The sequence below is a fragment of the Limanda limanda genome, chromosome 11 (assembly GCF_963576545.1).
Source record: "Limanda limanda chromosome 11, fLimLim1.1, whole genome shotgun sequence".
Taxonomy (NCBI): domain Eukaryota; kingdom Metazoa; phylum Chordata; class Actinopteri; order Pleuronectiformes; family Pleuronectidae; genus Limanda; species Limanda limanda.
In genome coordinates this window covers 6958808-6981990 of record NC_083646.1, presented here as the reverse complement: position 1 = coordinate 6981990, position 23183 = coordinate 6958808, and the positions used below count along the sequence as shown (strand labels likewise).

Sequence of the window (23183 nt, the reverse complement as noted above, 5' to 3'; positions counted from 1 at the left end):
TGGACCCTGCGGTTTCCTGAATTGCAGCTTATCTATTACCCTTCAAGGAGGGTGAGCGTTTCCTCGCCTTAAAAACCTCTTCAAACACCCTCACTGGCTCCAATCTTCTCAGGGACGGACAACAAGTCTCTTTGGAAAAAGAGTGAGTCATCGAGCGGCTGCAGTTTTGATGCCTTTCCCTGCTCGGTGAGTCAACATGAAACCCCTAACGCCGATTGGATCCCCCTCTCCACTGAGGCTCCTCAACAAGGGTCCGGACTACCTGCGCCGGCAGATTGACGGCGGTGGTCACGGTCGCTCGATCAGCGCCGTGGAGAGGCTGGAGGCGGACAAAGCCAAATACGTGAAGAGCCAGCAGGTGATCAACACCAAGCAGGAGCCCGTGCTGTCTCCCTGTGCGACGCCGCCGCCTCGCCGAAGTGTCGCCACCCCCGGGAGCCTGACCCCTTATCTTCCCCCGCCTCGCTCATCCAACACGCCCTTCTCCACGCTCTCCGGATCCTTCACCTCACGAGACGAAAACGAAAACGAAGACTCCAGAAAGGAGAACAGACGGACATCCCTCGACACGGAAACACGTAACAGGAGCAATGTGACCAAAGTGATGCCCCCAAGTCCCAGGACGCCGGGGAACAACTCCTTCGCAGCACCACACAGCGCCCCGGTGCTCAGGAGAAGCACCGGCAAGCGCATGATGAGGCCCGACTCGCTGCTCATCTACCGGCAGAAGAAAGAGTGCAAAAGCCCCGGTGGAGCGGCGGTGGGAGAGAACAATAACATGGAAGTGAAGGGATACGGTTTTGTCCGGCGCCTCTTTCAGGGCTCCATGCGGGAAAAGAGTAGCGGAGGTGAAGGCAGAATTCAGAAAATGGTGATCGGTGAAGAAAGGGCACCATCACGGGACGGAGACTCCCGCATGTCCTGGACCAACGACAGAGACACAGTGGACGGTGGACCAGGAAGCCGGAGGTCGAGTAGAACGGACCAAGAACGCAGCCCGGGTTCGATCCCTAGTCCTGGGTTCAGCTGCACACTTGAATGGTCTAAGGATGGATTTACAAATAGTGGCAGTGAGGACATGAACAACGGCGTCACCAATGGAAACCACTCGACCGACCACGATGATGAGAATGACCCGTGGAGGCGGGCGTCTCCCCCCCCGGTCCCCAGGAGGAGGTTTGGGCAGCTGCATCGCTCCAAGTCGGACACGCTTCTGCGCTGCTCGGTGGCATTATCAGAGCAGGAGCATTTCTTTGACTTCTGCGGGCTGGACATCGACATGATCGAGCGTCTGGGTCGGGAGAACTTCCTCTTCGGGGCCAGCTCCATAGACACTCTCTCGTTGGCGCTCCGGAGCTGCGGCGGCTCGGAGCCCAGCGAGTTCTCCCGACACTCGGGAGACGGCCTGTTCCAGGAGGAGCTGGCCGAGCAGGTTCCCAACGGCGTGTCGATCATCGAGAGAAACGCTCGGGTCATCAAGTGGCTTTACAGCTGCAAGAACGCTGCTAAAGAGGGACCCAAAGAGTCCACTGTGTAGAACAAGGACAAGGAGCTATGTGCCATGGAGTGCTGAGAATGTGCCGGTGGTATTTTTAGCCAAACATGAGTTTTTCTATCTGAAATCATCACTTGTCGTATTTTTTTTTTTTCCCCCTTTGTGGAGAGATTGTCTCTGAAATGCACCACAAACCCAATGTCAAGTTCACTTGAGCTGAAAAATGAACGTTGGGAACGGGCTGTAATTAGCCGGCCACTTTGCGCCAATGCAAAACAAAAGGGACAAAAAGGAATTTGCTTCTATTTTTGAGCCGCGAGAGGCAAAGCAAGTGGAAGCGGCCGAGCTTTGCCGGGCGAAGCTAAGAGAAAAGTGTGATTTTACTTTTAAACTTCAAACTCAAGTGGATCCAGGGTTTGTTTTTCGTTCCATGGCACATTGATACTTTCACCCGACTCCAAAGAGACTGTGTCTTTAAGTGAGAGGACAGTGACTGCTACTAGCTAGCTTGTGTCAAATTGATATATTGTATTTATAGATCCTATGGAAGAAGTATTGTGTGGGTGAAGAAGGACCTTACTGGCGAATGGAACCATTTTTCCCCTGCAAATTGTTTGTGTGTCTGTATGTGTATGTGTGTGTTTGGGGAGTGGACGTCTTCGTCTTCTTCATGTGTAGCTTCTATATTCAGTCATTGACACAACCCGACTCAGAGCTGATCTGAAATCAGCCCTGTGACCGTCAGTGGACACGGTTTAACACTCTCCCTTAATTTAAAAATGGAAAACCACTAAGCTACGTTTCGTTTTTTTCTAAACTGGAAAACTGTTTGTGTGAGTGTGAAGTGAACCGTGAGTACCTCATTCGAATCTGTCCCAGTTCAGCTTGTGTGTGTGTGTGTGTGTGTGTTGCTCTTCTTTTTTTTATCTACTCATGAAACGCAGGCGTTGGAACATGCGAGGCGCCCCTGTGGGGTTTGTTAATGCACTGAAGTGGACAGGGAGAGAGGACACGACAGATATGAGATACACAGAGATTCATCACATGTTACGTTCCACACTGAGCTGGATCCAGAGCAGCACCTGCACCTCGGAGGAAGAGGAGCAAAGTCCTGATCATCTCATCCTCTCCCATTCTTTAGTTTTTTAAAGAGGGTCAAATCTCACATTGTATACACTGTCCAATAATCACTCATGACACAGTTATTGATTAACACAGATAACATGCCTGTTCCGTTAGCTATAGATCTGCAGCCGAGGGGGAAACTGGACTTTGGAAAACTGACATAGAAACAGAGAGAATTTAAATCCCACAAAAGGAAAAAGAAATAGAATAATATAATAAAACTAGATTTACCAGATTTCAATTTGGATCCACACCAATTTACAAACACTCATAAATATCTATCTTCTTAAAAATCTGCTTGATTTTGTTTATCAAGATCAATGAATTATTCTCAGAGAAATTAACGAAAATGTCGAAAATTCTCACAATGCTAAAGAAAGTTTAAAAAATTCCTGGATCTGCCTCCTGATCCAGATCTGATCCAAATTTTGACGTCACAGACCAACGCTGATTAAACATAAACTTCATCAGCCGACGTAATCGACTCTGAAAAAGTGAACCTTAAGTCATCAGCCCTCACTGCCAAATGCTTTAGGATGTGAACATCTGGCCGTTTACAGATGTTTAACCTCCCCAGCTGGCTCCCTCAGCCTGTTCCCATCAAAACAAGCAGGGGGGGGGGGCGGAATCCTCTCTGATAACAGATCCTACCTCACTCCATCCATCCTGCAGGGATCCTCACTATCTCAGCTAAAGGTCATTTCCATCGCCTGGCCCGGAGGATGCCGCTGAATTATGAACTCCGGGGTCGGCTGAGGTATGCAGAGGTTAGACAGAGACAATCCCTGAACCCGAGGGAACATTATATTTGTGTATGCGATAAATGAACACAATTGTTTGTTGCCTTTATATATATTTTTCTGTATAAAACTCCTCTATGATGATTTATATATCTCCTCCCTGTTCAAAACACACGTGGGTGCACGTTTACAAAGTGGCTCCGTGACTTATGAATCTCTTTTGTTCATTTCATGTATATGACGGATTTTTATTTTATTCCAAAGACATGTGTGTGTATGATGTACACAGCAAATAAACACAAATGAAGAAATACTTGTGTGAAGGTCATTTTTTTTTACATTGTGTTTTTTATTCATGATGCTTAGAAATAATAAAGGATTCAGTATTCAGGGGAAATTCCTACACACTTCATACATGTTAGATTTATGTTGTGACCAAAACATTCCAAAGAGCCTGAGGAACAGACTGTGGTTGTGATAAGTTGTCTAATCGTCTCGGGGGGGGGGGGGGGTGATGGTCGACTGACTCAGCGTCGTGATGGTGTCTCGTCCTTGACTTTTTTCTTCACCACATCGCGTCTCATTTTTCACATTATCTCAAGTGGCTGCCTCTTAATCCCTTTAGCATTCCCTGCATGCTACGCTGCTGAGTGAGTTGCAACAGGTTGTGTGTTTATAGACAACGAGGCCTGTGTGCGGCCCGGTGCTGTGTCTACGCCGTGGAGGAGCCGACCCTCTTCTCCACGCCGTCTGCAGACCCCTCCCTCCCGACACCCTTTGTCTTTCTCTTTCCTCCTCCGCAGCCCTGACTCAGCTCTTGTTTCCTCATGCACCAGCTCACAGTGGATTCAAACACTTAGAAAGTCTAAGCAAATGACAAATGTCTCCCTGCAGGCTGCAAGTCAGAGCATTAATCTTAGACTGAAAATATTGTCAGGTTCATCCATCGGTGCCTGAGTCTGTGGGACTGTAGATTTAAAAAAACGGATATTTTAACATGTAGGACGGCACGGTGGAGCAGCGGTTTGCACTGTCGCCACAGAGGAAGAAGTTCCGGGTCTGAATCCCAGTTTGGGCCTTCCTACGTAGAGCTTGCACGATTCTCCCCGTGTGAATGATTGCATGATTTGTCACAGCTTAGACGTTTTGATTAAAGAGCTCCATAAAAAGATTCGGGTAATTTGGGTTCTGGTTTTCCCTAAACTTTGGTTTGTACAAATCAAGAGAATCTCTCTCAGACACAATCAAAAAATTCTTCAACATTTTCCAGTAACTTTTCCAGCCATGTCTTTAAGCTGCTTTTGTTCGCTGCATGGCGATCTGTCCACAGTGGACTGTACCACTCGCCCGATGTCCACAGCACTCAGTGAATAAGCAGTATAGGTAATGAATGGGTGGATTTTAACATATTGTGGAAACGTGCTCGTTCTTGCCAAAAGATAGATGATCAAATCGATACTTCTACTCAGAGCTAGAGCCATTTAGCTCTTTGATTAAATGCATAATCAGGAAGCAAAAAGAAGAATCCCAAATGAGACAAAATTCACCCTTAAGCAGCTCTAAACCTCACAAATTAACGTGTAATATTAAGTTGGTTTAATACATACAAAAACAGTAAGCTTTTAAAATTAGCTTTATTACAGAATATATCCACATCTGTAAAACCATCCTGCTGTGCGGCTTCAAGTTGTTTCCATTATTCACCGTCTGTGGAGCAGCTCCACCTTTTGTCTTATTCAGCTGTTTAGAGGAAAAACTAAAACGTTATTTCTATTTTGAGGAACTTTTCCCTTTAAAGAGGGAAAAGAGGACATATAAGGACACGAACGTCAGAAACATTCTCACACTGAACATGATTTCCCCAAACGTAAAGTCTGTAGTTTTTAAATAGCAACACACACAGTGTATAATAATAAGTGCATGAAAATACACACACATCTGATTTATTCTCCCCTGTGCTCCCCCATCCCCTTTCTTCCTCCTTCTGTCTTTCCCAAAGCAGAACAACACAATAGCCCTCCTGTGTATGTGTGTGTGTGTGTGTGTGTGTGTGTGTGTGTGTGTGTCTGTGTGTGTCTGTGTGTGTGTGTGTGTGTGTGTCTGTTACTGTGACCGGAGGGCCTGCTGTGACATCCTGTTTTGGGTTCATAGGACAAGGTTTAAACATATGGTCGTGTTTTTGGGCTCAGCCATTTCTCCCCTCACAGTCTGCGTGGAAATAAACAGACTACAGCTGCTGGAGCACAATTCTTTATTATTACTATTATTACAGGGCTGAGACACCGGGCAGGCTGAGGTGGGTCGAGTGCTGAGTAAGCAGAGTTTTTCCAGAGGAAAAGTGGAGCCTGTTAAAGATGTGAGAAGTGGATGATAACGTGTCAGGGTGACGAGCAGGCTTTGATGCTGCTGATGTGGTTTTTCATGCAGCCACATTATAAAAACACCACAGGGGGTCTTGGAGATGGAAACCTCCTGTTCTACCCGTTTGCCCACCAGCAAATCCTGTCCAGTGCAGTTCTGACCCAGCTTCACTAACTGGTTTGACGCTATTACTGATTAAAGCTTCTCTTTAAACTTCAAACAACTATTTTTGACCGTTTAATGAGCCGCAAATGTAACAAACCAGGCTGTTTATTATTTACACGAGCAGTTGTGGGTTTACTGAACATGACGGAGCAGAGCTACAAATAAAAATCACATTCACGCATTGCCAGGAGTTTCAAACTCGTTGGGGTCTTGAGGGCTTGATCTGACTGTTGCCTCAAAACTGTTTCAGGCTTATGTTGCTTTCAGACGTGCAAGAACAACAACAGAACATGTGTCTGAACGGAACAATGTTTACTTTAGCCAGCTAGCCATTGTTAGCAAAACCTGTTCATAACAACGTATTACGCTGCATTTAACCCAAACTTACACCATAGCAAGACGTCCAGAGACAATCACTGGATTTTTAAACAGGTCCTGATGTGACAATACAGCAGAATAATGTCTGGAGAATTCATTGTGAGCAGGTGGTTGATTATGTTTCTGATTAAGAAAACAAACGAAAAAGAGGGGCAATAGAGGATGCATGGGGAAGACAATGGGATTCAAGAACCTTAGTTGATAAGGTATTTCTGGAGCAGAATTTATATGTTACGTCAATTTTTTTAGTTGGGCTCTAAATCTGTGAAAGTCTGGATAATATCTGGACCCAGTTGTCTGGACATTATCACAAGTTCATGTTTGAAAACAGTTTTATAGTTCATGGAACCCTACGGTCCAGCTGTTTGAGGACATCTCATCCACGGTTTTGTTCTCGTGTTCTCGTCTGGTCTCAAACTGTCGGGATTGTTCCTCCGTGCTCCCAGAAGAAATAATGTGTCAGGGTTAGCCTGGCCTGTGAAGTGTGTCAAATCTGGCCTAGTTCTTCTGCGCCAGCAGCTTCAGCAGACTGCGGACGTCTACGCTTGAGAGGAGCTCAGTTCATGACTCAGGGACAGAGGCTGAACACACACACACTCACATGTACAACTAACACACTATAAACTACCAAGGACAAGAGTCGCCTTCACCGAGACACACTTTGAGAAATGAGCTAGAAACGTCAAAAAGCTACAAGCACAGGGGACTGTGGAGCAGCCGTGGTGTTCGGAAACTGAAAATACTGGAGCAGAGCAAGAGCTGTGTCCCAGTTCCATACGCACTGATCCAGACAGGGGCGTTCAGGTGTGGGATTCAACAACCAGCTACTTGAGTTATACATCTAGTTAATATAAATACATATAAACTATATTTACTCTGCTTTTTGCTTGATTTTGGTCTCCACCGTCTTCTAAGGGAAATTTGCTCTGTGGGTGAAAAACGTACTTTGTCCCTCTGTTTCAGTTTCAGTCCTTTTGCTGAAAACAGTGTTGATATAGTGAAGCAGAACATGAGAGTTGTGCGACTAAAACCACAAAATGCCCTGAACGACCCCACGAAGACACAGCAGTCAGGTTGAGAGCTTCAACTTTCACATATACAAGAAGCCATCACCTATTATTATTTTAATAACAACCACTTTTGGCATATTCCTAGAAAGCTATGTGCATACAAATACAAATTTAGCTTGGTTTCGATGTGCTTTCATGTTAAACTAAATGTTTACCATTTAAAAATACCTTGAAAAAGTTAAGAATATAAACGCAGAGCCCCAGAAACATTGGAAAAACATGAGGAAAACACACTCTCTTCTAACTTTGACCTTTTTTAATAATACCACAGTAAAATCACAGTGGCGTAGAGTTAGCTGTTAGCTTGTCAGTCAGTTAGCTTGTGTTGTATATGTAATAGAGTGAAAACGAGAAGCATCTAAGATGTGGAGCCAGGAGCCGGAGGTCACCAGGACTTGACCCAACAAAGTGATTTCATACAGACACATGTCGACTCACTCCTGACAAACCAAAAATAAAATCTTCACATCTGAGTCCAAGGAATGATCGGAACGGTCCAACTCAGCAGCAGCAGATCAGTTATGTAATTCTGTTCCAAAACCCAACAGCTGGCCCACATCTGGGAATTCAACCAGCAGAGAATCATCCAGAATTAAGCGATAACTGTTGTTGTGGCTACTTGTTGCCCTCTCTCACTACAAGGCACTTTTGTTTCACCCCTCAGCTCCTGGCTGTCGACTCCAAGCTGCTCCTGCCCCCCCGCCCCCCTGAACCGCTGTAACCTTAAACCAACGCTGGCAGGAGGCGCTGGAGGAATCTGCTTTCGTCTACCTCCACCTCCGTAACAAAAACCATGCCCGAGCTGAAGGTATCCTGTAGCTGCGTCGGGTTGTAAATCAGAGGAGTGGCCCTTTTCTTTCCCCTCTCTCATGCGTGACCTCCGCCTCCCAGGGGGGTCGGGGGAGATGGGCTGAGCCTCGGCCCTGTGGGAAACCCGACCAGGAGCCGGGGAGCCTCTTCAAATAACCGTCTGACGTCAGGAGAGGCTTCGGCAGAACAACGGACGGACTGCCGGGGGGACTGTGGTTCAACCCCGGCTAGAACTTACAGGAAGAGCTCACAAGAGTTTTATGTGTTTTCTTTTCAGCGAGCACGGAGGTCAGTCGACCCTCATTGTGGAGCGAGGGCAGGACCGACACCTGGGCTGAACCGAAACTGAATATTGAACCTTTATTGTTCTGCTTTGACTCAGGGAGTACGAGGGCTACCGACAACGTCCTGGTTAAGGTGTTGTCAGACATCTTTACTCAATGATTTGGTGCTTTGTCAAAGAGTCTGTTGGTCTTAATAAAGTAGATATAGAGATGTGTTTCTATCATATCAGACTGTATTTCGTATATAAAGTATAGTACAATATAGTATATAAAGACACGTCTCTGTTTCTTCCCACTATCCAGAAATGAATCCAAAATATACCGGATACAAACATATCTTACTCTGATGATATAATTTGGGGCCAGAATCTGAGCTGTAGCGATCGGAGGAAGGAGTCATGTGACTGATACATGCGCTCGACCAATCGTTAGTCACTCTAAGCTGTCAATCACAATGTTTTTACAAAATCAAATATGTAAATGAAACCAAATTTGTATGATAAATGAGCAAGAAACATTTTATTTTACTTTGACTGTTTAGTTTGGTCCATGTCCCATCCACTAACAAGGAGAAGGTGGGAGTCACGACCTATATTGCAGCCAGCCACCAGGGGGCAATCAAGATACTTTGGCTTCACTTTTAGGGAGTTGTCTTGTCGTCCATCTTTCATATACAATCTACAGTTTTCACATCCAGATTTACAGTGGGGCCATTTCTTGTCTTTCCATCTTTACAGTCACGTTATCTCCGGTTGAATTATGTTCGATTCTAACATGATAATACAGTTATTAACAGTGCTGTATATACGACGCTGGCGTGTTTATGTAAAGACTCTTGTTTGTTTTGGAAGGAGGGAGAGAAATGTATGTCCTGTGTTGTTACAAGTGTTGTACGAGTGTGTTGGATGGAGCTGTGTGGTCGAGTGTTCAGCAGATCTGCGTCTAACACCGGCAGCAAACAGGCCTCAGTGTTTGTTTTCAGCTCAGATTAACAAGGTTTACTCAGAGTTTCAATACGAGGAAGAGGAGAAATTCTCACCGCATGTAAAGTATATCAAAAGCAAACTATAGTGTCCGTGCTGGTGAGAACGGAATGAGAAGAATTCAGCAAACAAGCAGAGATGTTGGTGAACGGTTTATGAAACTTAGAGGTCAGATGAGCTTTACATCAGTGTGTGAGACTCACATGAGTGTGAACCTGGTCACCTGCTTTAAATCTGTGAAGATCCAGGAAGAGTCTGGGATCTGCAGGAGTTCACGTGTGAAAGTTTAAGTTTTTACAGGCAACTGGACTCACTTGTGTTTGCTTCTTCGGTGCTTTTCGATGAGAAGAAACTCAAGTTGTGATGTGTGGAAAAGAGCTTTTTAAATAAAGTCCATTTACTTGCTTTTCCTCTCTAAAATGTAACTTTATCTATAAATATATATCTATAACTTCAATTTAAAAAGAGAGATTCTCTAAACTGTTAATTAAAAACGAAAGGGAAATAGGAGCAGTTATTTTGGGAGTATACCACACAGTGTTAGCATACTATTAGTGGTTCCAGCTTTTTTTTTAATTATGCAGCTAGTTAGTTGAATAGCTGATTGATAGTGGACTATCTTTGTCACTTTGACTGCTGGTGTTCCTCAAAACAAGAAGCAAACAGGTCTATAATAGAACTAGTTGAAAGTATATGGTGAAAAATAACCTTTTGACAGTGAGAAAGTGCAAAAATAAATATTTTACGATCCACTTTTCAAATTTATGGTGAGAAATAGTTTGCAATGCTAAAAAATCTGTCTTGAATTCACAAAATACCACTGAACCAGTAGTTTTGTTCTTTTTCCAAATATGTTTTCTGCAAATAGTTATTTCATTAAGATGCAGCCGTTGCCTGATATGCATGTGTCAGCAGAAATGAGTCGTGCTCACAGACCTGAGGATGAAACAGATGTTTATGGGAATGAAACTATGCAGGATTCAAACTTGAGAAGTTGCTGTGAGCGGAGAGAGACTCTCTGATAACTACCGTGACAGAGCCCTGAACCATGGGGGTGAACAGAGGACTGCTTTCTACTCCTGTCAAAGAATTAAGATGAAAAATATATTAGTATTATTGTTATTATTAAATCTGAATCAGTGGCAGTTACATTGTTTAATGTGATCTTCACCGCTGCAGTGAGAACGCAGCCCAGTCCCACGGTCACATCTATTCCCAGAACACATCAGGTCACCAGCCGGCCCTCCCTCCTCTTCTGCATCCACCAAAACATCCATCCAGGCAGAGTTCCAACTTCCCGATGCTGTTCTCTTTATTGGTCACTTTATTGCACCCCTACGTTTTTTTTCGTTGACTCACTTTCACTTTCAGTTCTTGATGTTTTTTCACCAAACAGGGTGAAAGCGTCTCCGGGGGCCATGTGTTCACAACATGTTCCACGCAGATTCACCAACAGGCTCTATTTAGCTGCCGGCTTTGATGTGTTTTTTGTGAATTTGTTCAGGAGAAAATGAGTTTGAAAAACACAACTCGTCCGCAGCTTCAAATAGTCCAAATCGTGATCTCTCAACACAGGACGATTTCCTGCAGGTTTGTTTAAAAATAAGTGGAAATAATGATAAGATGTAAGATTTTACAATTATTAAATCTCAAGTCCGGTCACGAATCAGCAGCTGGAACAGTGAAACAATATTTAAACAATTCACTCACAGAATTGTATTTCCACATATTTGAACAGCAACATAACAAATGACACCAACCGACCCCCTGAACACTGAGTCTTTTGCTGTGTGTTCATACGTGAGCATGTTTACATGTGTTTGCACGGATATGTGGGGAAAGGGCATGAGCATGAACACATGGTTATTTTTCCACCGGATTTTCTAAACATATTTCTCCAGCTCATTCTGGCTTTTAATAAAATCCATGTTATTTAGAAAACTAATATTTCCGTGTGACTCTGACTCTGGAAACGTTCAGGAGGAAATATTTTATGAACGGATGTCTACTGTAAATGTTCCAGCTTCCCTGATTATTAAACAAATGAATTTCCTTTCGCTGTTATACAAAACATTTAGAGGTTAAAACCTTCAGATAGACAAGGTCAGTTTAACCCTGAACCTCTGCGTGGGGGGGGGGCGGGCGTCAGCAGGTCTACGTACCTGAATAAACAGTTTTTGATAAGGCTCCTTTGTCTCAGTCACGACTCTGGTGCTCAAAAATTTCCTGTCATTTACCGACATATATCCTGACGCTGATTTTTATCGGCCTGGCAGGAAAGAGTTGTAAACCCTTTGCATGCACGTGGGGTTTGTCTCCACGTGCATGTTCACAATACTCAGTTCTAGATCCATCCTCCCAGGATCTGTCAGCCTCCAGATGAACAGCGTCTGTCTGCTGCAGCCTCCACCACCATCAAAGCAGACCGTGGCGTTTGACCTCACCCTCGTCTCCACCACAGCTCTGGGGTTCCTAATTTAACCCCAGTCTGGTTGGCGGGGCGAGGGAAGGCCCGTATACATGGCGCCACGCTGGGGGGGGACCTCCCCTGGGGGTCCGGCCCTCAGAAGCCACAGAGGATCCCCCCACCTGACACATCCCGGTGAGATCTTATTATCTTATCGCCCCAGAGAGCCTGTCAGTCGGTGGGGAGGTTTCACACTGACTTTAACACCTTTTTAAATCCTTCAACTTTGTTATTGTGTCACTTGTGGTTTGATTTGTTCCAAAATCTGATGACTGGACCTCGACAGGAGCCCAATGCTTCCATTCAACACCTCTACCAAACAGGGGAGCTCCTAATGGACGAACTACTTGGACCTTTACTCTGGTGTGGGATTGACTCACTAATTAGCCAATGAGAAAACTGAGTTCCCAGAGGAATATGTCTCACTCACAGGGCGCAACCCGGGTCAGAGCCGGGCGTCCAGATCCATATCAGGTTTAGGACGATTCAATCCAAATTCAGCTGTGGCCTTCACTCACGCTGTGTGAAGATGTCACAGAGCCTCATGTGTCTGTTTGGAGAAGTGGGCTTTGAAATGTTTGTCTGTTAACATCAGAGCCACAGTGTGATTTAGACAGATACAGCTATGATTTATTGTTTACTACTAAAGCCGTTTTCAGACTTCACAGAAAGTCCAAAGGCTTTCTCACATGCAACCTCTGGACTTCAGTGTTTGTCTTTCAGCACCTGACGACAGAAAGTGTTCTTCAAGAGTTGTTTAGTTCTCTGTCCTTTGTGTGAGAAATGTGACTCCATGGAGGGTACTCTATCTCATAGTTTTGCTCTCTGTCCCAAACTTCAGAACTATTGGCATGAAATATTTGATTTCTTTTTCGTTGATTTTAGGGATCCAACTAGATCCAGATCTTATCTTAATAATTCTGGGAACATCTGAGGGGCTAAGGAAGCTAAATAGTGCACAAAAGCATCTTCTGACATATGGCCTTATAACAGCAAAAAAACTGATCCTACTTAACTGGAAGAAGAGAGAGGTCCCTTCATTTAAGAATTGGTTGACTGATTTGACAGACACCTTACATTTGGAGAGAATTCGATTTATTCTGAAAGACAAGTTGAGGGACTTTGATAAAATCTGGCAACCTTTGATCTCGAAAGAGAATCTGATTGAGTCCCTAGTTGGATGCAGGGCATTGCTTGTTTACTTACTGTTCTTTTTTGTCATTAGTCTTTTTTGTCAGGGATTACTTTTTCACCTTCTGTAAAAAACAAAGGAAACATAACTGTCGACTGTTAATTTCTCTGTTATGTGATTGGTTTCCCAATAAACATATTTGAAACAAGAGTTGTTAAGTTCTTTTTTTCAACATTGTTTACTAGATTATTTTTAATGCACTTGACCAAGAGAGAGAACGTTAAAGTTGTTTAGATTTTCATGTGTAACTTGATGTTGGGACCAGCGAGGATTTCTAGTGTATCTTAATGAGCAGATTCACATTAAATTTGTAAAAGTTATGAAAATTACACAACAAAGAAAATCTACTGTAAAGGATGTCTTTTACTTTTTCTACTCAACATTGCACGATGATTAATGGGAACCGGACTGAAGCTGCTTTTACATAACTCAGACATTCTGCAGCTTGGACGTCACGTGGCTGCATTCCTCTCCGATCTGAGCCCAGTTATTCGGGACCTTAAGTCATGGGAGCTCCTGCTGATGGACTGAAGACTGTAATTAGAGGAAACACACGGCATTAGATCTCATCGGACTCCAGCCTGGGTCAACGGGCTTTCACATTTCACACGTAATTTGTCGACAGATAATTTGTTTTCAAGTTTCTCACCTGTCGCTTCGGATCAGGACGGCAGATTATTTACCTGAGTACAGTGGGTTTGTTCCCACATTTAATATCCTTCTGTAGGTGTTTATAAAAGCTTCATCTCCCACTTAAATGTGTAGCTGCCTCTCGCTGGTCATTGTGACGGATCAGTCCAACAATCAATCACACCAAAGAAAACAGTTTGACAAAGAACTCCTGTATCAATCAATCAAATTTGAGTTGTTTTGCTCATGATAACAAATCATAATTTGTCTCATAGGGCTTATAGGGGATCCAAAACTACATTCAATGAGTTCCTCCTCGTCCCATGTCTCATCCTTGCCCAAAGTTTTTAGGAAATTCATTTAGGTGTTTTTGTGTAATCCTGCTGCCAAACAAACAAATTATCAAGGGTTATGAGGTCAATGGTGAGTTGTAAAAAAGTAATAATATAAGATAATAATTACAGGTTGAATTTTATTTAGCTGTGTCACGTCCACACAGGTTCCTCATAAATACCAACTCGACACACACAGACAACAATAGCTCTACCTCCTGACAGCCTCCATCAACCTCTCATCAGGTGACAACCCCCCCCAGACAGGCAGTGACACGGATTCCCACGTCAGAAATAGAGATGGACAGAAGCAGGACGAAGACTCCGGGGAGAGGAGACATGCAGAGGAATTCCTGTGGGGTGGAGGGATAGAAGAACGACTCGCCTGAGAAGGAGGGATGGAGGAGGCCTTAATGACATCTTGTTGACAAGCGGGATGGGGGCATGTGCCCGGGTTCCTGCCGGAGCGGAGGAAGAGAAGGACGTAAGACGAGCCACACGGGCTTCGTGTCGCTGTGAATAGTCGTCTCTGCACACGAGGAGAAACGGGAGCAGTGGAGTCTCCAGCTGTGCATCGATGCACAATTTCCGACTTGGCGAGTTGTGTCACGGGCCACTGGTTCATCCAGGCCCAATGTGCTGATCACAGATGCATGATCTGTGTTTGTGGTTTGTCACTGACGTGGTGGAAAGGAAAAACCCGGCAAAGGTTAAAGGAGAAAATCGATATATGGACATGAATGTGACAGACGACAGCATCAACCAGCGGCTGTAAAGATCAGAAATTAACACGGAATATATTCTTTCTTTACTCTATTAAAAAAAAACTAGAGAGCCAAAATTGTAAATTGTGATTTTTTTGAGGATTTATGTGGTAAACAAATTATCTTATCTTTGACTTATAACTTGTAAGTATCCCACTACATATAAGTAGTATTTCAAAACTTTTTTTTGGGTGATATCTCTTTTTCATGTCTTCTCCGTGTCGTGCTGGAGTCGGTTGGTTCTCACGGTGAACTGTGTGTTCCTGTGTGTGTGTGTGTGTGTGTGTGTGTGTGTGTGTGTGTGTGTGTGTGTGTGTGTGTGTGTGTGTGTGTGTGTGTGTGTGTGTGTGTGTGTTTAGTCTTAGAGGTTGTAGCTGCAGGTCGGCAGCAAAAGCAAAGAACAACAACCCTGAAGCAGCTGCAGAAACAGTAACTCGACACTCTGTCGAAGGCTAAAGCAATCGATTAGCATCCCAGCGACCACAACACCCAAATATACAACGTAAAGATGTCACCCACGGTCGCACTTATTTATTGTCTGAGTGAGCACAACAACCAACGGTCCGAAATAACAACGTGATTGATGAAGAACTGTCACACTTAAAAATAAGCCCACAAACTGTAAATGTGGAACATCTCAGCTGTGCAGTTATATTTCAATGTCATGTATGTGGAAAATACCAGGGTCATGTTCTACATGCCCAGAGCTCCTCCGCTGTGGTGGAAAATAATCAATGCAACTAACAAATACAAACAGGAATCGAGAAAAAAAAAAACACACACATTGAGTGATGATATCGACTCGTGCTCGCGGGACAATCCTTTAATCCCTCAGCTCTTGTTAGAAAGTGTCAATGACTTTAGAGGAATCTATTCACAGCAGACAGACCTTCATTTGGAAAAAGGGTGATCAGATTTCAGCAGAGATGGAGATAGATGATGGGTGGCAGGGCGTGTGTGTGTGTGTGTGTCTGTGTGTGTGTCTCAGTGTTAGCGTGCCCGTGCCTGCAGTGTGTATTTGTGTTTTCTGCTGTGGCCGGGGGGGGGTTGGCTTTACTGAGAGATTACCACCATGCTGAGGAATAGAAGGGGTATGGGAGGCAGGTTTTCTTTTCTGGCCCCCAAAGAGCCATGAGATTACAAAGGCGAGATTGAGCCTGAAGATTACAGGGATGAAACGGACAGTGGGAACCTCCGTGATTCCGCTGAGGGACAGAAGGTTGAGCTTCTTTTCAATTTCCTGAAGAGGCTGGATGTGTGAACACAGATGTTAGCTGCTATGTACATTTTACTGAACTTTTCCTGCTGGCCCCCCAATAAAATGTCCCTTAAAAGTCTGAGTGAGCCCATGTGAGAATACAGCAAAGGGAATATCACAGGTTAGTTCACCAAAGTTCAGCTGCAGATTCACTGCACCACAGGAAGCTTGAAATGGATTGGAAGTGAACAGGGGTGAAGGTTTACTGCTGGTATATTCACATACATGTGACCAGGCCCTAACACGCGATGGACACAAAACTGGAAAAAATACAAATATCTCAGGCTGAGAAAGAGGTGTCGTCATGTAGAAGACACATATGAAGATTTCCACTGGGAAAGACGACGAGATTCGAGAACTTTCCTCCTCTGCCCAGACACCTGAATGTTCCAGATGTTTTTCTGTTGTTTTGAACACGTCTCACCCGGAGAGTCTCCTGCTCTATTCTACATATATGAAAGGTAAACTCCGCAAAATGTCTGGACCCAAATTCCCAAATATCTTCTGGAGTTCCTGTCCTGAACTTTTCCTGCCGGCGCCCAAATAAAATGTCTGTTAAATGTCCGAGTCAGCCCATGTGAGTATACAGTAAAGCAAACATCACAGGTTAGATCACCAAAGTTCAGCTGCAGATTCACTGCACCACAGGAAGCGACTGTTTTATTCGCTGTTTACTACTGATATATTTACATACGTGTGACCAGGCCCTAAAACGCGATGGAAATAAACTGAAAAAACGGAAAGAATACAAATATCTCAGGCTGAGAAAGAGGTGTTGTCATGAAGAAGACACATATGAAGATTTCAATTTGGAAAGACACCTGAATGTTCCAGAAGTTTTTCTGTTGTTGAATGAACACGTCTAACCCTGAGAGTCTCCTGCTCCAATCAACATATATGAAAGGTAAACTCCGCAAAATGTCTGGACCCAATTTTCCAGATATCTAGGAGTTCATGTCTGAAAACGGCTCATGGAACCTTTCAGTGAAGTGCACTGTTAATGCAAGCTAAACTGAGACTGTGATATTAATATTTTGTGGTGTTATGTAACATGTCACGGCTGTAAATCACTTCAAAGTGAGACGTCCACCTTTCAGCATCATTACCAAATATTTCAAACTATTTACTTTCTCATATCTACATTTCCGAGGATTAATTTCCCCGTGTCTGAATATTAAGTGTTGAGTATTTAGTTAAAATTAAAAAAGGAACAGAAGTGTCTTTAAATCCAAATCCTCTGATATGTGACACTCAGTCACACGTCGTCACTTGAAGATTAACCAGACCACAGGTTGTGTGCCAGGGGTCATAATAAGCCCACAGAGAGTTAGACTCACTCCAGAAATCAAGTCTCCTCCTTCTTATCTCTGTGGAGTTCCTGCAAACAGTGACAGATTAACACGGCTGCTCCGGCCCCGTGTTTGTTTGGAGGATCTCCTGCGTTCAGCTGATAAAACCATCAGAGCTCATCTCTCACACCCTCCTGGAGTGACCTCGGGACTGAAACGTCCAATCGGTAAATTAATGACCACAGAACCGCATTTGGGACATTAGTATAATTACTGTAAACAAGGAGGACCATTAGAGAGGAGATTAGACGCCTCTGGGGACGATTTATAAAGTTTCCCTCTGGGTCGGATTTCATGTTGAATCGACCACAAGTAACGGTGTGAAATGTTATTTTGCTTTAAAGCCAGATTGATCTTTGGATGAAAAAATCTGACAACATAGGAGATAATTAACTATGTCAAGGGGCCGTTTACTTAACGGATTCGTAGGTGGGGGGGGGGGGCTTTATGACCTGTTCTGGAGTCAAGGGAATCTAACTTCAAACGCTGCCTCCTGGCTTTAAACTAAGGGATACATATCCACAGAAAGAGGACGAGTGAAGGAAATGTAGCATTTTTTTACGTTATAAATTTAATTAAGTTATCGTATGTGATATTTGGAGTCAAATCCTTTGCTTGAATCTGGCCCTTTGCTGCGTGTCTTCCCCCAATTCTCTCTCCCCCGGTTCACCCCTGTACTATCCTGTCAAGAAAGGTGAAAAAAGCCCAAAACTATTTTAAAAATAACTAAATAAAGACAGAAAATATCTCTGTCCTGGTGCATTATTATAATCCGACAGGAGCATGGACGTCAAACATCTACACCGAGGCTTAAAGGCCTATCTTGCCTTATTAAAGAAAGTGAGTGATCCTGCAGACAGACACACACACAGACAGACACACAGACACACAGACACACAGACAGACACACACTCAGACTGACAAACAAACATACATAACCTCCTTGTTGGAGTAGAAAAAAGAGATTGTGAAATGTACATGAAGACCAACACTAGACACTTGATTCAATGAGTTGGATGAGAAACAAAACAACTATGTTTTCCGTCTCTGTGTTTGTGTGGGTTCATGTTTTCCCCAGAGTAGTTTCCACATCCTCACCTCAAGCAGGTGTGGTGGTTGTAGGTGAATATCACAGATGTACTGTGTGTGTCTGCATGTGTGTGTGTGTGTGTGTGTGTGTGTGTGTGTGTGTGTGTGTGTGTGTGTGTGTGTGTGTGTGTGTGTGTGTGTGTGTGTGTGTGTGTGTGTGTGTAGGTGTGTGTGTGTGTGTAGGTGTGTGGCTCCCGCAGGTTGGTTTTCCAGATGAGACTGCTGCTACCGAAGCGTGTGAGTCACAGCGTCTGATGAGACGTCCACCGCAGTGTCGTCATACCTGAGCGCTGCCAGACATGTCTGTGTGTGTGTGTGTGTGTGTGTGTGTGTCTGTGTGTGTGTGTGTGTCTGTGAGGGTCTTTATGTCAGAAATGTGTGTGTGAGGGTGAAAGTTAAATATCACCTCCAGCAGCCCCTCTTCCACGATTCCACCTGTAAATCTTCTCAGACCAAACGGTGAGGAGACAACACCTGATATTCTTCAGTGACTCACACCACTTTCCGAAAAAAAAATGCACAACCTCCTTGTGAAAACTTGAAGAAAAAGCCCCAAACCTGGCAGAGCCCAGTCTCTTTAGCTGCGTGATTTATGAGTCTGGTCGGCCGAGCGGAGTCACAGAGGGACAGACGCTGGGAATTCAACATCAGCTTACAACATAATCACATGGTTGCTTGACCCGAAGTCACCAAACGGCACTGAGTGTCCAAAACAGTCCCACTGACCTCATCTCCTGCTTTTCTTTCTGACATTTCTTCAGCGAAGCAATCGTGAAAGCCAACGAGTTGCGGACCACCAGCCTCCCCCCCGAGGATTGAGGCCCTATCTACATATAATACGTCTAATTTAGATTCTTTCTTTGTTTTCCAAAGATGTCTAAAGCTCGCACTGCAACATGTGATACAATAAACCCTTACAGCTTCAGCTCGTGTTCATAATCACCGTGAATATCTCTCCATAAATAATCATAATTACAAAGGTGATCCCAGCACAAAGGACAATGTCGGATATAAACAGAAAAACACTTTGATCCAGCAAAAGAGAAGTAAGAGCATTGTGGCCTTTGTGCGACAATTAACGTCGCGTCGCACAACTTGGTGCGCTGTTTTTGTCTGATGTAATTACAGTGTGTGTGGAGCAGAGCCCGGGGCGAGGTGTGAAGCAGCTGAGTCATCGCTGCTCATCGGCACATCTGCATGACGTCTTGATGTTCGAGGCGCCGGGCGGGGGGGCGTTTTGGGGGACACGAGACAGAATGATTTATTAAGGACTTTCACAGTGAACCAGGGGTGAAGCGTATGTGTGTATTTGATCCCTGACACATGCACTGAACTCCAGATAATCTCCTCTGACATTCTCCGGAGGGAAAACGCAAATGTCAGAGTGAGAGGCTTCTGACTTTCCCGGAGTTTCTCCTGATGAAAAACTCAGAATGAGCCTGTGTGAGAAAACAGCTGGAGATTCTCCAAAGGACACAAAGCCAACTACACTATAAATAGCTCAGGATAAAAAGACACAATCATTTTTCCCAGTCCATGTTGCTGGTGGAGACCAAAACAGAAGAAAAAGAGTGAATATCTTGCTTAGAATGATCAGCCGACCTAAAACAAATAACTTCTAATGAGGATTAACATTGTTCTGTGTCTGATTTGTTTGTGAATCAGGCACAGTTCAACTTTAAAATGATACAATTGTGTTTACAGCTTATTTCTCTGCCCCAGAGTGGTCAAACATTAACATGGCTAATGCTGCTTGGTCTTCTCACCTCCAGAGGACAAAACCTAATATCTGCTTAGTTGAAAGTGAAATGAATGACTTGCATGTATAAGTGAGAGCTCCACTTGGGAACTAAACACAAATACTATTATTTGAATTGCTGATAACAAACAGTTGAGTATATTTGAGCTTCCTGAGAAACATTTTAAACAAACTCAAGACATGAAACTTGTCATCCATCCTCTGTGTTTCTCTCCTCAGCTCTTCAGTCACACAAACACAACCTGCCAGCCGTCACTGTTCAGTGTCTGATGCTGTCACTTCCTCTGAACCACATTTCCACTGAGCGTCTCTGACTCGGTGTCATAAAACTGCAACATGAACCTCAGAGCTGCACAATCGTCTGAAGCGTTCATCAGCTTCCACCCAAACAAAGCCTCTCACTGGAATATCAGTTTGTTATTATTGTTCCTGACACAGAAATCAGGGGAGTTACATAAAGAAACACGTCGCTGGGATCCGCTCTGAGTCAAACAGAGGCCGACGACTGTGGAAGTGACTGAGAGTCCCCGAGCTTCACAGGATCCAGGATGACAGCAGAGTCCGACTGATGCTGGAAACATCGGAGAGTGATCCGCTAAAAAAAGAACGAACAGGAGCTGTGGATTCGTTTGCTCCCTCAGTTTTCACCTTTTATTTAAAGGCGTGTCGTCAATTTTAAATGGAAACGTCAACAAAAGGCCCTTAAATTGAAAAGGAAGCAGTTTTGTATCTGAGGAAACATGGCACACTGAGAGAGGAAGTGGGCGTAGATCTGGGAAAACAGGAAATACAAGAGGAGGAGGAAAGGAGGGATCAGAGAGGGAAACGGAGGTTTGATTGACCAGTGATTAGAAATCTGGTGCAGGGATAAATCATGAGTTTGGTGTGAAGGTCATGCAGGTAGAGATTGTTTTAATTGTGTGGTAAAGGGAGCCCCCTGCTGGTCAAAGGACCAACAGGCAGACAGAATTACACAGCCACTATCATTTTGGATTTCAGTGCCAAAACAAATAAGTTCACTTCAATGCTTTTATTGTGGGTGTAAAATTAAATGAAGTGACAGTGGTACAGAAATCGACATAAATACAAGTAGACACACAACAGTTTAAAAACAACACAAACAAAATGTAGAATAAAAGGTAGGGAAATTAAAAAATGAGTACATGTACTAAGTTATACTTATATTTCACTTAATATTGTCTAGTTGGAAATTATTGCACATTTTATATCAATGCTCATGTTAGGGCCTCCAAACAAGGTCAAGGTCAAACAAGTGCCCACATGGAAAAGAATAAAGGCAGCAAAAGGTATAAAAATAAGTAATGGTGTTTAAAAAGGATGAAATTGATTAAAGGGAATATCATAGAAAAAGGTTTTGAACAATTCATAAGAAAGCAGGATCAGACATTTATAATTCAGACAATTTGTGAAAAACAATACAACAATGACATTTAGTGTGTAAAACCAATGCCTTTTGGGAAACGTTCTGTATAACAAGGCTTCTAATGAGATCTCTAACGATGGCTCATCTTCTGTTACTGAAATTACTTGTTAAAAGCTCATAAAACAAGCTTTTCTTTATTAGAATAATACTTAAATATAGTAATTTTATTTAGTTTTCCTTTTCAGATTTGTATTTTTGCCTCTAACAGATAAAAGATGCACAAAAAGGTTAAATTTACCTTTATTATATTTCTTCTTTTTAGTTGCATCAAACAGTCTTGGTACAGAAAAGTAAATCACTTCCAGTCTTTATTACATTAGTCAGATAATTTAATTCAACAGTCTTTATTAGAGCATACCAGAAAAAAACAGCAGCAGAATAAAACAAACAACAAAGCAAAACCTAAATCAGAGATAAAACAACATTAAATATATTAAAATAACTGGAATGTTGAAAACTCACACTTTCAGTCAGCGAACTCATCACATGAACCGATCACACACATTCATATTTCACACAGTTCATTTTAATGCCAACATGAATATGATGCAATAGTTATGTTTCTCTCCACTGTTTAATCCCTTGAACAGGTTCAGAGAGATTATCCTCCACTAATCCAGCTATCACTGTCTTTCATCTCCTAATCCCGTATTTGCTAAACTGCAGATCAGATCAGGTTTGCACACAGGTGTGACGGCCCCTTCATGTTCATCTCTGCAGCAGTTTGGATGAACAGATACATCACCACACGATCCCCAGAATAAAGGGAGCATGAGAGAGAAGCTTTGTGAGGGATCCACACTGGAAGAAATAAGGAATCTGTTGAATTTAACTCTCTACGGTTTAGTTATTAAATAAATAGCCATTCGCTGTATGAGCAGGTTTGCATAGTGTTCCCATCTTATTTCCAAAGCATAATAAAATATTTATTTTAATAAAAATAGAATATTTTATATATTTTAGTCTTTGAGTCCCCCTAGTGGCGTGATTCTGTAATAGCAGTAGTATGTGTTTCTCTAAGATCTTCTTTCTGTATCTACATATGAATAAAGTTATTGATCATTTTAAAAAATAAAGATACATGTGCCATCTTTCCTACTTTCTCTGGAAAATTAAACACAAGAAAGTAATTTGCTCGTACTTTTAAATTTTAAATGTGACATTTGAGCAATTTTGTCTTTGATGTTTTGTGTTCTTGTTTTAATTCGTACTATTTGTTAAGATCTCTTTTGAACGGTGCTCTAGAAAAAAGTCATTTGGTTATTTTCTTTGGACCTAAAATTGTGTAATGGAAAATTAAATGTTTAAAAATTAACTTCTTTCCTTCATTGTAATGGTTGATGGATAAAAACATTTCTGGAAAATGTTGCCTACGTTCAGTTAATTTACAGGACATGTTGTGTGATGTATAACCTGCTTTAACACAAACAGTTAAACCCCCCCATCCCCCTCCAGCGGCCTCACACCCTTCCCGCTCTCCTCCAGCAG

General features: G+C 43.2%; 1 protein-coding gene across 1 annotated transcript in view; it reads left to right on the top strand.

Moving 5' to 3' along the window:
- The window catches only part of fam110d (family with sequence similarity 110 member D), a 4154-nt gene extending 483 nt beyond the window's left edge, over positions 1 to 3671 (top strand). Inside the window, exon 1 of the mRNA XM_061081357.1 lies at positions 1 to 3671. This exon is cut by the window's left edge and continues 483 nt beyond it. Coding sequence (XP_060937340.1) covers positions 197 to 1537 — 1341 coding nt within the window. The 5' untranslated portion in view covers positions 1 to 196 and the 3' untranslated portion in view covers positions 1538 to 3671.
- Positions 3672 to 23183: the final 19512 nt, after the last annotated feature.